This window comes from Schistocerca gregaria, chromosome 1, assembly GCF_023897955.1.
Source record: "Schistocerca gregaria isolate iqSchGreg1 chromosome 1, iqSchGreg1.2, whole genome shotgun sequence".
In the NCBI taxonomy this organism is placed as follows: domain Eukaryota; kingdom Metazoa; phylum Arthropoda; class Insecta; order Orthoptera; family Acrididae; genus Schistocerca; species Schistocerca gregaria.
This window is the reverse complement of record NC_064920.1, coordinates 162,051,787-162,066,979: the sequence shown is the minus strand read 5'-3', so window position 1 is coordinate 162,066,979 and position 15,193 is coordinate 162,051,787. Positions and strand designations below refer to the sequence as shown.

Below are 15,193 nucleotides of genomic sequence, written 5' to 3'. Positions count from 1 at the left end.
TGGTTCTGTTCCAGGGCAATTTTTACCAAGGCTGTTCTACTTTTGACACTTTAGTCTGCCTGGAGTCTGTTATTGAATCAGTTTTTGCCCAATTTCAGCATCTTATTTCTGTCTTCTTTGCGCTGATGACCATGCTGTTTAGCACCCGAAAACCTCAAACCACACACACACACACACACACACACACACACACACACACACACACTTATAAAATGCTTGACATCACATGACATCAATTTTACAGCTATCATACTTGAGTGGAGTCTCCATGGCCCACTCCTGTTTTTTGTCCAGAATGTCTTGTCCCAACATACTTTCCATCTTCATGTTGGTGCCACCCACAGTACGCCCTATCTACAAGTGAATGGTGATCCACAGGGCTCTGTATTGAATGTGCCACTTTTTCTCATGGCTGTTAATGGTGTAGCTGCAGTTGTGGGATCTGCACTGGCACCCTCCCTGCATCCTGATGGCTTTTGCATCTCAAGTGTGGGTGTTGCTTGACAGCATCTGCAGTGTGGCATACGAAAGGTACTGACCTGGGCTCTTTTGTTTTTCTACTGCCATGACATGCATCATGCACTTTTGTCACCATCGAAATGTCCATTCCCAATCAGAATTCTACCTCAGTGACCAAGTGCTCAAAGTGCTGGAGTCTTATCGCTTTTTAGGCTTGGTCTTCAATGCCTGATTGACGTGTCTTGCCCATTTTGCCATCTTAAGGTAATGTTCTGATCGCACCTTAATACTCTTCACTGTCTCAGCAACAGCAGCTGGTTTGGCTGCAGATGGCTCTACACTCTAGTGGCTCTACAAAGCTCTGATCCTGTCCAATCTTGATTATGGGAACCTGGCATATGGCTCAGAATCACCTCCAGTGCTGCAGATGCTGGGCTTGATACATCATTGTGGAACCTGACTTGCGACAGGTGCCCTGCGAAGAATCTACTCACGGAGGCTGGGGTCCATTCAGTACAGATCAAGTGCCAACTGCCGCTCAACTATACAGTAAACATTTGTTGCGCTCCTGATCACCCGAACTACCATGCCCTTTTCCCTGGAAGAAGAGGTACCTCCCACATCACAGGCCAAGAACTAGAGTCATGATAGCAGTTTGCATACAGTGTCTCTGTTCTGAACGCCAACTTCCCCACTGCCACCTCTTTGCCAGGAGAAATCGCTTGTGCCCTCATGGTGTGTATCTCAGATCTGTCTCAAGCTAGCCTTTAGACCAACTCTGTAGACCCCATGGTTTTTCACTGCCTGTACCTGGGCATCCTTGACACATTTCCAGGCTCAGAAGCTGTATACACTGACGGCTCTATGGTTGACTTATGAGCCAGCTGACTGCTTGGCCAAGTTGACTACCAGGATGCTGACTTTAGATTTGGGGGTACCAGAGCCAGACCTCCGGTCAACTCTGTGCCATCAGTTGTTGGAGGCTTGAAATATGAATTGGTACACCCTGGTTCCTAACTGTGCATCAGAAAGGAGACCACGACCATGCAGCAGTCTTCCCTTAATGCTTCTCGCAGGGTATCTACCATTTTCTGCTGGCTTAGCATTGGTCATACTTGGCAGATCCATGGCCAAATTCTCTGACACGAGGATTCACCTCACTGTCACTGTGGCACCCATCTGATGGTGGCCCACATCCTAGTGGACTGCCCTAATTTGGCCACCTTATGGCAAAACCTTCAACTTGTTGACATGCTACCTCTGTCACTAGCAGATGACATCGAAGCATCTGACCTGGTTTTGTTTGTCACTTAAGGGATTGCAGGGGTGCCCTGTCGCATGTCCTGTCCAGGGACCTTATGGCTGAAATTGATTGGTGGTCCGTCCTGGCTCCTGCCCTTTTTAATCTTCCTTTTTTCCCATCTGTCATGGGTTTACTGTTTTATCATTATTGTTCTCTTTCCTGATATTTTGTCAGCTTGTCCATGTAGCTAGTTTTCATTTGGTAATGGAGGGTGTGGAAGCACGGATCAGATGTGGAGGGTGCGTCTCCCACTGCATAAAATGCCTGGGGGCCTCAGCTGCTTTCTGGACTGGATGACTTTCTGACCTCCTCCCTCTCCCTCCCTCTCTCTCTCTCTCTCTCTCTCTCTCTCTCTCTCTCTCTCTCTCTCTCTCTCTCTCTCTCTCTCTCTCTGCTTGCTTTTGCTTTTATCTCTTTGTTTTCTGGAGTCTTGGATACTGTTTAGTTCATTGGGATGTAGCCCTCCTCTCTGGGGCCATCCCCAGCTGGACACACAAAGGACTGAGGGACATGAGATGGAGATAGAGAGGGTTGTATGGGCGCACGACGGCAAGGTCTTCAGCGCACTCTCAGTAACAGATTGAGATGGGTGTCAAGAAAATACTCAGAACAGTAAGATAAAACAGAACATAAAACACAGGTGGGATGAAGCATGCCGTCAGCAGTAAAACACGGACAACACAGGAAAAAAGTGGTAGAGGGAGCTAAAACAATATAGCAGATGGAAGTGGCTGGCTGACCACAAGAAAAAAGGGAAGAGCCAGCCACTTTGCAATACACTAAAACCTTCAGCCTAAATGTTTAGGCCAGACGTCCACATCTCATCATTAGCTAAAACACGGGGCAGATCCCCATCAACTTGTGCTTCTGCCCTTGCAATGCGGTATGAAATGCAGTCTATTAACATGTGCCGGACAGAGATATACGCACCACAAAACAGTGGATCCTCCCACCGTAATAGAAAGCTATGTGTGAGAGGACAGTGCTGAATCCGAAGACGCATGAGGGTCACTTCTTCCCTCCCGAGCAACCAGCAGGAGGAACGCCACGGCCGAGTTGTTGATTTCACCAACCGCAGTTTATTGGCCGTCACTGCCAGCCATTCTTCGTCCCACAACTCCATGCACATCTTGTGGAGTGTGGAGTGCAGAAATGACAGACTGCAAGGGAATAGGACACTGGACCACATCCTGCTCTCTGTAGGCCTCCTTGGCAGCCTGATCGGCCTGTTCATTGTCCCATATTCCTACATGACCAGGCACCCAGCAGAAGGACACCTCCTTACCCTGCCATTGGAGTAAGTACAGTTGGTCATAAATCAGCTGGCCCATCTCCTCAGTTGGGTACAGATTCTGCAATGATTGTAAGGCACTAAGAGAATTGGAGCAGAGGAGAAATCGATTGCCCTGAACACGATTCATCTGCTCCAGTGCCTTCAGGATCGCGTGGAGCTCCGTTGCGAAAACGGTATATTCATCAGGGAGGTGAATCCGGGTTAACATGGTCAGGGAACAGCCAAGGAAATTCCCTTGTTTGGAGCCATCAGTGTAAACAATGATAAAACCATGATGCACATCTAAAATGTTAGAAAACTGAGATTGGAATGTAAAATCTGGTGTACTACCTTTTTTTTAAAATTAGTCAAATCTAAAATAAGTCTGGGTCTCCAGAGGAGCCATGATGGAAATCTGCTCCAACCGCAACGGAAAACATGAAGACCAGCCATATCCATCTCAGAGGGCCACGTCTCTCGTTGCCGGTTATGAAGTGCTGTGCCAGAGGAAGCTGAGCAACAGTATGGTATGCAGGTGAGTGTGGTATGGACAAAGTTTTATACTCCTGATGCACCGTACGTAGCTGCCGCCGCATATGAAGTGGCGGTTCACCAGCCTGTGCACAGAGGCTTGGTATGGGGCTAGTTCTGAATGCCCTAGTGGCCAACTGAAGCCCTTCATGGTGTACAACGTCCAACATCTTTAAGTAAGAAGGCCTTGCAGACCCATACACCGTGAGCCCATAATCGAGCCGAGATTGCACAAATGCCCTGTAAAACTGGAGCAGATACGTTCTGTCGTCTCCCCATGTACTGTGGCTAAGACATTTTAAAATACTTAAAGCCTTAAGTGAGCGTCATGTCAGGTCTTTAAGATGAGGTAACCATGTGAGCTTCGAGTCAATAATGAGCCTCAGAAATCTCACCATGTCTTTAAAAATAAGGACAGTGTCCCTCATCCGCAACTCAGGAAAGGTTAAAATTGAACGAGAATGGTGAAAAAGAGCACATACGAACTTCTCGGTGGAAAACTTAAAACCACTCTTATGCGTCCAGTCATTCAAACGTCTAAGAGTAAGTTGCAACTGACGCGTTGTCATTGCAAGGCTTGAAGAAGAGCAAAACAAAGAGAAATCATCCACAAACAAGAAACACTTGACAGGAATTTTCACTATAGAGGTAATGTTATTGATAGCTATGGCAAAGACAGTCACACTTACAACACTACCCTGAGGGACACCGTTCTCCTGCTCAAAGTGGTCAGACAGGATGTCACCATTTCGGTATCTAAAATATCAGTGACAAGAGGAAAGACTGAATAAAAAGAGGAAGACAACCACGAAAACCCCATTCGTGAAGCTGCTCCAGGATGAGATGCCTCCAGGTGGTATCGTAGGCCTTCTTGATGTCAAAAAATACACCTAGAAGGTGATGATGGCATAGGTAAGCTTGTTGTATAGCAGCCTCCAGAAGGGCAAGTATATCTCAGGTGGAACGAAACCTCCTGAACTCGCACTGAAAGCGACTAAGGAGTTGCCTGGAATCTGACATCCAGACAAGGCAGCGGTTGACCATCCACTCCAAGGTCTTTCCCATGCAACTTGTGAGGGCAACACTACATCAGCTACTCGGGCTTGTGCAGTCTTTCCCAGATTTTAAAAAAAGAAATTAAAACTGCCTCACATCACGAGTCAGGAAAGTGACCTGACGCCCAAATTGTATTAAAAAGTCTGAGGAGTATTTCTTTGTTGCGCCTTGTGAGGTGCCGTGGAATACTGTAATGGATCCTGTTGTGACTAGGGGATGTGTCACGAGCTGAAGACAATGCAGAATCCAGCTTCCACATAGAAAATAGGCAGTTGTAAACTTCATTAGAGGTGGACTGGAAGTCCAGACTACACCTCTCAGGAACCGCTCTATGGCGCTGGAAACCCGGATCCTGACTGGTTGTTGCAGTAACCATGGCAAAATACTCTGCCATTGTCTGGGCAATGTCTCATGGATTCGCATGGAGAGTGCCGTTATTCATTACAGAAGCCATAGGGCACCTCCCTCCTCTCCCAGAAATTCTCCTGATGGTCTTCCACACAATGGAACATTTGGTGGAACGATTAATGGTGTTCAGGCAGGAACTGTTGCTTTGACCTCTTCTTGCTCTCTCGAATAATGCAGCAACATTTTGCCCTCGCCACCTGAAAGGCTGCAAGATTCTCAGCAGTTGGCCGACCCTGGAACCCACGCAGAGTCGCATGCCTGGTCCTGATTGCAGAGCGGCATTCGGCACTCCACCAAGGGACAGGTTGTCTCTTTCGGTGGGCTGTGGGGAATGGATGCTGCAGTGGCGTGGTAGACCATTTTGGTAATATGATCCACCCACGCCTCAACATTTGCACAGTGTTCGAACTGGACCAACTGGCTATAAAGTGTCCAGTCGGCCCCACTGAGCACACATTGTGGTGGTCTCCTTTCAGGGCCCACGCCATCTGGCAGGTGAATCCAGATTGGGAAGCGATCACTGCCGTGCAAGTCAGCTACCACTTCTCATTGAGCACTGGCAGCAAGAGCTGGAGAGCAAAGCGAGAGATCAATGGTAGAGAATGATCCAGTCACTGTGCAAGTGCTCTGTCTTGCATTGAGCAAGTAGGCACAGGATGACAGGAGAAGCCTCTCAATTGCTCTACCCCTGGGACAGATAATTGCAGAGCCCCAAAATACATTGTGGGCATTAAAATCACCACAAATAATAAACAGCTGGGGGAGTTGTGTAAGAAGGTCGGTGAGGGCTGCTTCAAGTGCATCATGTGGGGGCAAGTAAAGAGAACACACAGTCAATGGATGACAGACGTGCACGGACACAGTGATGGCTTGTAAACTCGTTGTAAGCTAGAGAGGCGAGGAGTGATAGTCCGTCCTGATGAAAATATCTACGCCTCCTCTAGCTCTCTCTCCGTGCAGGTCATCCTTTTCATGGAGTGTATAGCCTTATAGCTAAGGGGAGTAAGATGGATGGAAATAAGTCTCCTGGATACACAGACACAGATGTCTACCCTGAGAGAGTAGACAAAGTTTCTTCACATGCGTCCTGAACCCGTGCAAGTTCCACTGAAGTATGGGAACCATCTATGACGGGGGTAGCACCTTCATCCTGTCTCTCCGATCTGCAGGTGTTAGTGCCAACACTCACCACCTCTGTCTGCGTAGAAGCATCGGCTTTTGGAGTAGGCTTCTGAACCACGGACGCAAAAGATGTAGCAAATATGGGAGGTTGTGTTGACTTGTAGATCTTTTTAGCTTCTCATAGGGGATACGCTTGGTTGTTTTATTTCCTGGACTTTGCATTCCTCTAAAAATATTCGGCAGTCCCTACTCCATACAGGGTGGTTTCCAGAGCAATTGATACAGTTGGCTGAAGATGAGCAACTAACTCCTTCATGAGCAACCTTACCACAGTTGGCACAAGTCGCTTCGCCTTTACACCCTAAGGTGGTATGCCCAAAATACTGGAATTTAAAACAGCGCATTGGGGTTGGGAAATAAGGCCTCACACTAAGGCGAAGGAAGCCAGCTTTAACATGTTCAGGAATATTCGTGCTACTGAAGGTCAGAATAAAGGAGTCAGATTTGATAAGATTGCCATCAACCCTCTTTGTGATATGTTGGACATCAGTGATACCTTCCGGAGCCCACTCACATTGCAGTTCTTCCTTGGGAATGTCAACTAGATCCTGGCATATCACAACACCTTTGCTATAATTCAAGGTGCTGTGCAGTTCAGTGTCTATGGCATACTCCCCAAGGCATTTAGCAGATTGGAGGTTAGTTGCTTGCTGGGAAGTGGAAGTTTCCACTAGCAAGGTTCCATTATGTAAATGCTTCACCAATTTTAAGGAGCCACAGATTCCCTCCAAACTCTTTTGTATATAGAAGGGCAAAACCTTCTCAAAACTAGCCTCCTTCTGTTCCACAATGAGAAACACATTCTGATTAGCAGAATGCATTCTGTTACCAAAGAATGTACTTGTCAAAGAAGTGCCGGAGTCAGTGGGACTGACTGCACGAGACTGGGTGTTAAAACCTTCCAGCGATCAATGCTTTCCCCTGGGAGGAAGAAAAGAGGATTTTGAAGGATCCATCTTGGTCCCACGAGCAGCTAGGGAACTAGAAGTCCGCCTAGACAGAGCCCCACGTGCCTAGGTAAGTCTTATACAACTGACATGAGGCAGGTTCCCTGCTAACGACTGTTCCACCTCAACAGCCATGCATCTCATCAGCACGCAGCACACCTTGAGATTGAGGAGTTGTTTGTAGAGGTTTATTACATCCTCGCGATTCAGGTGGTCAAGCCAAAGATCCCCATTCCATGAGACACACAACGTTCCACTGCTGCGCCACATGGTGGTTGCTTTATTATGCCCAGACTTTACGGTGAATGGGGACTGGCAGCACCTACCAGTCTCCACCTCAGGAACCCCGAGGTTGCCAAGCCTGTACCTGGCACCTGAATGCCGAGCCCCTGAGGGCGACTGAGGGACACATGACCATGCAGTTTGATACCTTTAACCTTGATACCTTTAACCTCATCAATCCCTCTATCCAAGTCCTTTAACTTGTTACCTGTGATGCTAATTTTCCTATACGTCTCATTCAGTTATCATGCTGCTAGTTGGTCTGAACAGATTTGCGGCAGTTAACAGCATTATCTATCATCCCATGAGACAGGATGCATGTGCTTTGAGCCAAAATCTTACATAGACAAAATATAGAAGTTCTGTATCTATATGATACTGACAGGAAATTTCATGTCTGCACATGAAAGGGTGCTAGATGTCAAAACACATATAAGTGCCAGTGAGAGATGGATCATTTGATAAAGCTTGCATACTGTGCTCTGTCCTTCCGGACAAAGTGTCTTGATGGGTGTCCCTCTTTTTCAACTGTACTGTCCCTGTGCTATGTGTTTTCACATTGAACAGGGTTTTAGCTACTACAAAGCTATTGAAATAACCGTCCATTCAAATATGATTGCCAACATGTAGCTTTTACTCCAATAAATTCAGAATGACCTTTTCAGCATGAGATTGTGTACCCACATTGTCAAACATCTTATTGTACACAGGGCACTTATTTATAAAACTATCCACATTTTTCAGCATGTAAATTTTTATATCAAATTTATGCCTTCCATGTTGAATATATTGTCTAAAGGACAACTTCTCCTGTCAAAGATTCATTGTTCATCTGAAGATAGTTCTCTTCCTGTGTAATACCCCAGACAATTTATGTTGTGAAAAGAATTTAGTGTGGGTGACATTTTGCACAGTTGGTCATTTTGTTTTGACTATATTGGCTGTAGATATTTAGAAAAAAGTAATAAGTGTAAGATGATCACATGTATATATCTGTGGTAATACTTATTGCTGTTGTTATGTTTTGAAACAGAACATCTTTTTTTCGGTTGTCTTGTAGTCTGACAGTTTTCACATTAGTTGTATGTAATAAAATACAACTAGTCAAATATTTCTTCAATACTAAGAGGTCCAAGTTAGAAATCATAGATGCACCATCTACATCTATATCTACATCCATACTCCGCAAGCCACCTGACAGTGTGTGGCGGAGGGTACCCTGAGTACCTCTTATCGGTTCTCCCTTCTTTTCCAGTCTCGTATTGTTTGTGGAAAGAAGGATTGTCGGTATGCTTCTGTGTGAGCTCTAATCTCCCTGATTTTATCCTCATGTCCTCTTCGCGAGATATACGTAGGAGGGAGCAATATACTGCTTGACTCTTTGGTGAAGGTATGTTCTCGAAACTTTAACAAAAGCCCGTACCTAGCTACTGAGCGTCTCTCCTGCAGAGTCTTCCACTGGAGTTTATCTATCATCTCCGTAACGCTTTCGCGATTACTAAATGATTCTGTAACGAAGTGCACTGCTCTCCGTTGGATCTTCTCTATCTCTTCTATCAACCCTATCTGGTACGGATCCCACACTGTTGAGCAGTATTCAAGCAGTGGGCGAACAAGTGTACTGTAACCTACTTCCTTTGTTTTCGGATTGCATTTCCTTAGGATTCTTCCAATGAATCTCAGTCTGGCATCTGCTTTACCGACGATCAACTTTATATGATCATTCCATTTTAAATCACTCCGAATGCGTACTCCCAGATAATTTATGGAATTAACTGCTTCCAGTTGCTGACCTGCTATTTTGTAGCTAAATGATAAGAGATTTATCTTTCTATGTATTCGCAGCACATTACACTTGTCTACATTGAGATTCAATTGCCATTCCCTGCACTATGCGTCAATTCGCTGCAGATCCTCCTGCATTTCAGTACAATTTTTCATTGTTGCAACCTCTCGATATCACCACAGCATCATCTGCAAAAAGCCTCAGAGAACTTCCGATGTCATCCACCAGGTCATTTATGTTTATTGTGAATAGCAACGGTCCTATGACACTCTCCTGCGGCACACCTGAAATCACTCTTACTTCGGAAGACTTCTCTCCATTGAGAATGACATACTGCGTTCTGTTATCTAGGAAATCCTCAATCCAATCACACAATTGGTCTGATAGACCATATGCTCTTACTTTGTTCATTAAACGACTGTGGGGAACTGTGTCAAACGCCTTGCATAAGTCAAGAAACACGGCATCTACCTGTGAACCCGTGTCTATGGCCCTCTGAGTCTCGTGGACGAATAGCGCGAGCTGGGTTTCACACGACCGTCTCTTTCGAAACCCATGCTGGTTCCTACAGAGTAGATTTCTAGTCTCCAGAAAAGTCATTATACTCGAACATAATACGTGTTCCAAAATTCTACAACTGATCGACGTTAGAGATATAGGTCTATAGTTCTGCACATCTGTTCGACGTCCCTTCTTGAAAACGGGGATGACCTGTGCCCTTTTCCAATCCTTTGGAACACTTCGCTCTTCTAGAGCCCTACGGTACACCGCTGCAAGAAGGGGGGCAAGTTCGTTCGCCTACTCTGTGTAAAATCAAACTGGTATCCTATCAGGTCCAGCGGCCTTACCCCTTTTGAGCAATTTTAATTGTTTCTCTATCCCTCTGTCGTCTATTTCGATATCTACCATTTTGTCATCTGTGCGACAATCTAGAGAAGGAACTACAGTGCAGTCTTCCTCTGTGAAACAACTTTGGAAGAAGCTATTTAGTATTTCGGCCTTTAGTCTGTCATCCTCTGTTGGTCACAGAGTGTCTGGACATTTTGTTTTGATCCACCTACCGCTTTGACATAGGACCAAAATTTCTTAGGATTTTCTGCCAAGTCAGTACATAGAACTTTACTTTCGAATTCATTGAACGCCTCTCGCATAGCCCTCCTCACACTACATTTCGCTTCGCTTAATTTTTGTTTGTCTGCAAGGATTTGGCTATGTTTATGTTTGCTGTGAAGTACCCTTTGCTTCCGCAGCAGTTTTCTAACTCGGTTGTTGTACCACGGTGGCTCTTTTCCATCTCTTACGATCTTGCTTGGCACATACTCACCAAACACATATTGTACGATAGTTTTGAACTTTGTCCACTGATCCTCAACACTATCTGTACTTGAGACCAAACTTTTGTGTTGAGCCATCAAGTACTCTGAAATCTGCTTTTTGTCACTTTTACTAAACATCTTCTCTCAGAAAACTAGTCCCACTGTTGTCGATTAATTCATCAGCTACACACTGAAGTATGTTGCCAGTAAATAGAAGCCTAAAGAAATGTAGTTAGTAATATAAATAAGCAAACATTCTTGTTTTTGCTCAGTAAACTATTACCACTGTTTTCATTCGTTTTACCAACTATACACTGCCATGGCGTAGTAAGTAGTAGCCTAAAGAAATCCATTGCTTTGTTGATAGTAGGATAAATAAGCAAACATACTTATTTTGTTAACAGATGATATCACATTCATTTGGATCACAATGTCAGGTCTCACCTTCTATATTAACTTCCTTTAGTGTGAGTTCATCACCACCGTCATCATCATCATAATCATAGAATTCACCACCTCAGACATATTTCATAGTTATGGTTCCACACTATTGTCATTATAACTTTCTACATACTCAAGATTCCACCGACCTTCCTTTGGTTCATTGTCTTCATACTCAAAACTGCTATTTTCTAGTATGTTCAGTAACTGAGTGTCAATAAACATTTCATTATTCCTATTCTTTTTAGTGGTATTAGGTCCTGGTGTTGGTTGGTTATCTGGCATTTCAGTCAGTATCATCACAGATAATGAAGCACAAGAAAACAAAACAGTAGGCGTGAAAAACTGTTCTTCTGTAATTACTTTCTATTATTGTATTTCTTAGTTTCAGTTTGTACAAGAAGCTCTTAGTAAAATGTTGTGTTTATGCTTCTTTACAGATCACAATAATGGATGTGAAGATAATTTATTGGCCTCTGTGCAAGGAGAAATCATGCTTAATGAACTGGATAGACAAAAATACAGTTTGAGATCTGATGTAACTTCAGATAGTTCTCACTCAAAAGCCTCTAGAACAGCAAATTTTCAAGGTAATAGCTGTATTTTAAACTTAACAAGACTGCGTACAATTCAGTTTTTTATTCATAGCATATGGTAAAATAAATTTGAGAATTAAAATTTGTAGGTGGATTGCAGAGAATGTATTTATATGATAATGTATATGTTGTATCTTGGTGGTTCTGATTGAACTGCATTAAAAAGGAAGATGCCATTCATTTAACACACATTATTGATATTGCAAGCACCTGGGATATTCTTCTACACATGGTTTACTAACATTTCAGGTTCAACAGCAGTTTGGTTCATGAGCTGGTCTCATAATAAATAAGAAAATAGGAATGCAGCTAACCTTCTACGAATTAAGTATAGGAATTTATGTTTTTCTGAAAAGTATTTTTATTTATTCATCGTCATCATCATCATCAACTGCGACCCCTTCAAAGTAATCTGTGTCAGATATAATACACTTGTCCCAGTGCTTCCAGTCTGGAACTCACTTTTCATTATGGTGTTCAGGCATTACCTCTCACATGGACAGTGCAGTGGCTGATGGCATCCACTTAACGACAGAGAGCAGCATTGTGTGTGTAAAGTTGCCAGTGCTAACAGACAAGCAACTCTGAAATAACCACAGAAATCAGTGTGGAATACGATGACCATATCCATTAGTACAATACTGCAAAATTTGTCATTAATGAGCTATAGCAGTGGACAGCTGTAGGTATTGTAGTAGTAGTAGTAGTAGTAGCAGCAGCAGCAGCAGCAGCTTTATTCATCCATAGATCTCTTTTTACAAGGATATAGGACATGTCAAAGTATTTACAAGGCCAATTTAAAATAAGCTAATTCACATACCCATACATTTACAGACTTCTAGTTAAAGACAATCATTAGGTTAACTCCTGGTATACAATACTTTTTTTTACAAATAACTTATTAAATAATATAATGCCACACTGTTCACTCATATCTCACTATCAGTCACTGCACACACTACACACACATTGTTTCGTAACACGTCACTCGCTATGTGCGCGCGCGCGCGCACACACACACACACACACACACACACACACACACACACACACACACAAGTGATCTCTGAGCCATTTTCTATACCACAACTTCCCATTTGCTATGCTGAAAAACTGAGTCAGCATTCCTCTATAATGAGCGAGATGTTGAGCTCAGAAAGAGGAAGAGGTGTTAGTGTTGTGCTATGCACAGCTTAGGGGTAAGTATTTATAGAAAAGGAAAAACAAAGGGAAAGAACAGTGTGAGTGTGTTATGTGGAATGTTGGATGTTTTGTAATCATTATTATTATGTATAACTTTTTTGTACCAAACCCCTACTCTGTTTTGTCTAAGTAATCCTTCAATGTATAAAACGTGTTGTATGACAGATACTTTTTAACTGCCTTTTTAAATAAGTGTATTTTTGCAATTTCTTTAATTTCTTTTGGTAATTTATTGTACAGTTTAATTCCTTGGTAGAAAATACTGTTTTGACGTTTATGTTTATTTTTTCTTGGTAAATGTAAGTTGGATCTAGCTCTTGTTCCATGGTCATGGACTGAGATGTTGGTGCAGTAATTACCAATGTTATTTTTAATGTCTTACAATTGACTGGTAAATGTATTCACATAGTGCAGTTAAAATCCCCTGTGTTTTGAACAGATCTTTACAATGAGCTCGACTACTATTTTTGGTTATTATTCTTATGGCTCTTTTCTTGAGTTCGAAAATTGTGTTTTTGTTCCTCAAAACAGAATGCTATAGCTAAGAATTGAGTGTACATATGAATAGTATGTAACTAAAAGGACACTGCATGTTACACACTGATGATAGGATTCTAAGGGCATCACATGCAATGACATTCTGTTTGCAAGTACCTTTGTGTGTTCACACCACTTCAACTGAGAATCAATATTCATTCCTAGAAATTTTGCATTTGTTACACAGTCTGTAGAGGTGCCATCTATATTTAATTTAACATTGTCATTTTCCCTCTTCAAGCTGAAATTCATGGCTTAAGTTTTCTTCATGTTCAATGTCACTTTACTTCTGATTGACCAATCATAAAACTTCCTTGAAAGTTTCATTTGTGTTCTCTGAGAGGAGTTCTCTTGTTTTCTCTTTCACTATAATATTGCTGTCATCAGCGAAGAGAATTTTTTCACCATGAGTAACACTACTGGGAAAGTCATTGATGTATATCAGGAATAGTATTGATCCTAATATGCTGCCTTATGGAACCTATATATTAATGTATTTTGGTTCTGATAAGTGTTTTACTAAATGTTTAGATCTATTTGAAGTATGTGTTATCTCTGCTCTGTGTACCCTATCTGCTAGATATGATCGAAACCAGTCATTAGCTACTCCTCTTATTCCTAATGCTTCTAATTTATTTAATAGAATCTTGTGGTTGACTGTATCAAATGCCTAAGAAAGATCCAAAAATATGCCTGTGACACACTCATCTTTATCAAGAGCATGAAACACAACTTTAGTGAATTCTACTGTGGCTGACACTGTATTTTTGCCACTTCGAAAACCAAACTGTGATTCACTTAAAAGATTGTATGTATTCATGTAATTCATTAATCTGTCTTTCATAATTGCTTCTATTATTTTTGAGAATGGTGACAGCAGGGAAATGAGCCAGTAATTTTCTATGTCTTCTGTATTACCTTTCTTAAGCAAAGGTACAACTCTTGCCTGTTTTAACTGCTCTGGAAATGTCCCTGATGTGAAGAATTCATTTATTATATTTGTTATGGGGCCTTGTATAATCTCTATGCATTGTTTTAGTACACACATTGGTACTTCATCTAAACCTACTGACATTTTTTTAAAAAATTTTTGAACAGTTTTATTGACTTCATTCTCTGTGGTTGGAAGTAACATCATTGTATTTAGTGCAACATTATTTACTGGTGTTGTATTTGTTTTGGGGAATTTTTGCTGTAACTTCTCTGCAATAATTGAAAAATGCTCATTTACATAGTTTGCTAAGCATTGTGGATCCTTTATTACCTTATCCCCCTCCCTTAGCAGTATGTTATTCTGCATTTTTTCCTCTCCCCCCCCTTTTTTTATAACATGCCAGGCTGCTTTGCTTTTATTATCTACATTATATATTATTTTGTCATTAAATGACTTTGCAGTGATCATGACCTTCCTATAGATCTTTTTGTAACTATGATAGAAATTTAAGAATTCTGCATCATTGGGACTCTTTTTCATGGAACTGAGGTATTTAAGTGTTTGGGAGGACTTCTTAATACCTGCTGTTATCCATCTGTTTTTGTGTGATGTTGATACAGACATGCATACTTTTGGAAATGCCTTTTCAAAGTTCAATTTAAATAATGTGGAGAATTTGGTGAATTTCTTATTCACATTGGTTTCCTCATATGCTTCACCCCAGCTTTGTGTTGCTATTTCTTTTGAAAAATCTTGTATTTTGATTTCTGATGGATGTTGTTTGCAGGCTTGTAGTTTAGGGAATGGTTCGATGCCTGATTTTACTGTTGTTATTTGACAGAGATGGTCTGATAGTCCAAGATCTTTTACAGCTACATCAGATTTTTCCCTGTCCATATTTGTGGCCACATGGTCAACTGCTGATGGAGTCATTGTAGT

The 15,193-nt window shown here is 42.3% G+C and overlaps 1 protein-coding gene across 23 annotated transcripts in view; it reads left to right on the top strand.

The window, feature by feature from the left end:
* Positions 1 to 15,193, top strand: part of LOC126335720 (uncharacterized) — a 201,009-nt gene that overhangs the window by 109,932 nt on the left and 75,884 nt on the right. For all 23 annotated transcript variants that reach the window (XM_049999282.1, XM_049999192.1, XM_049999333.1 and 20 more), the window contains one exon: positions 11,425 to 11,574. In XM_049999282.1, the coding sequence (XP_049855239.1) occupies positions 11,425 to 11,574 (150 nt within the window). The remainder of the gene's footprint in view (positions 1 to 11,424; positions 11,575 to 15,193) is intronic.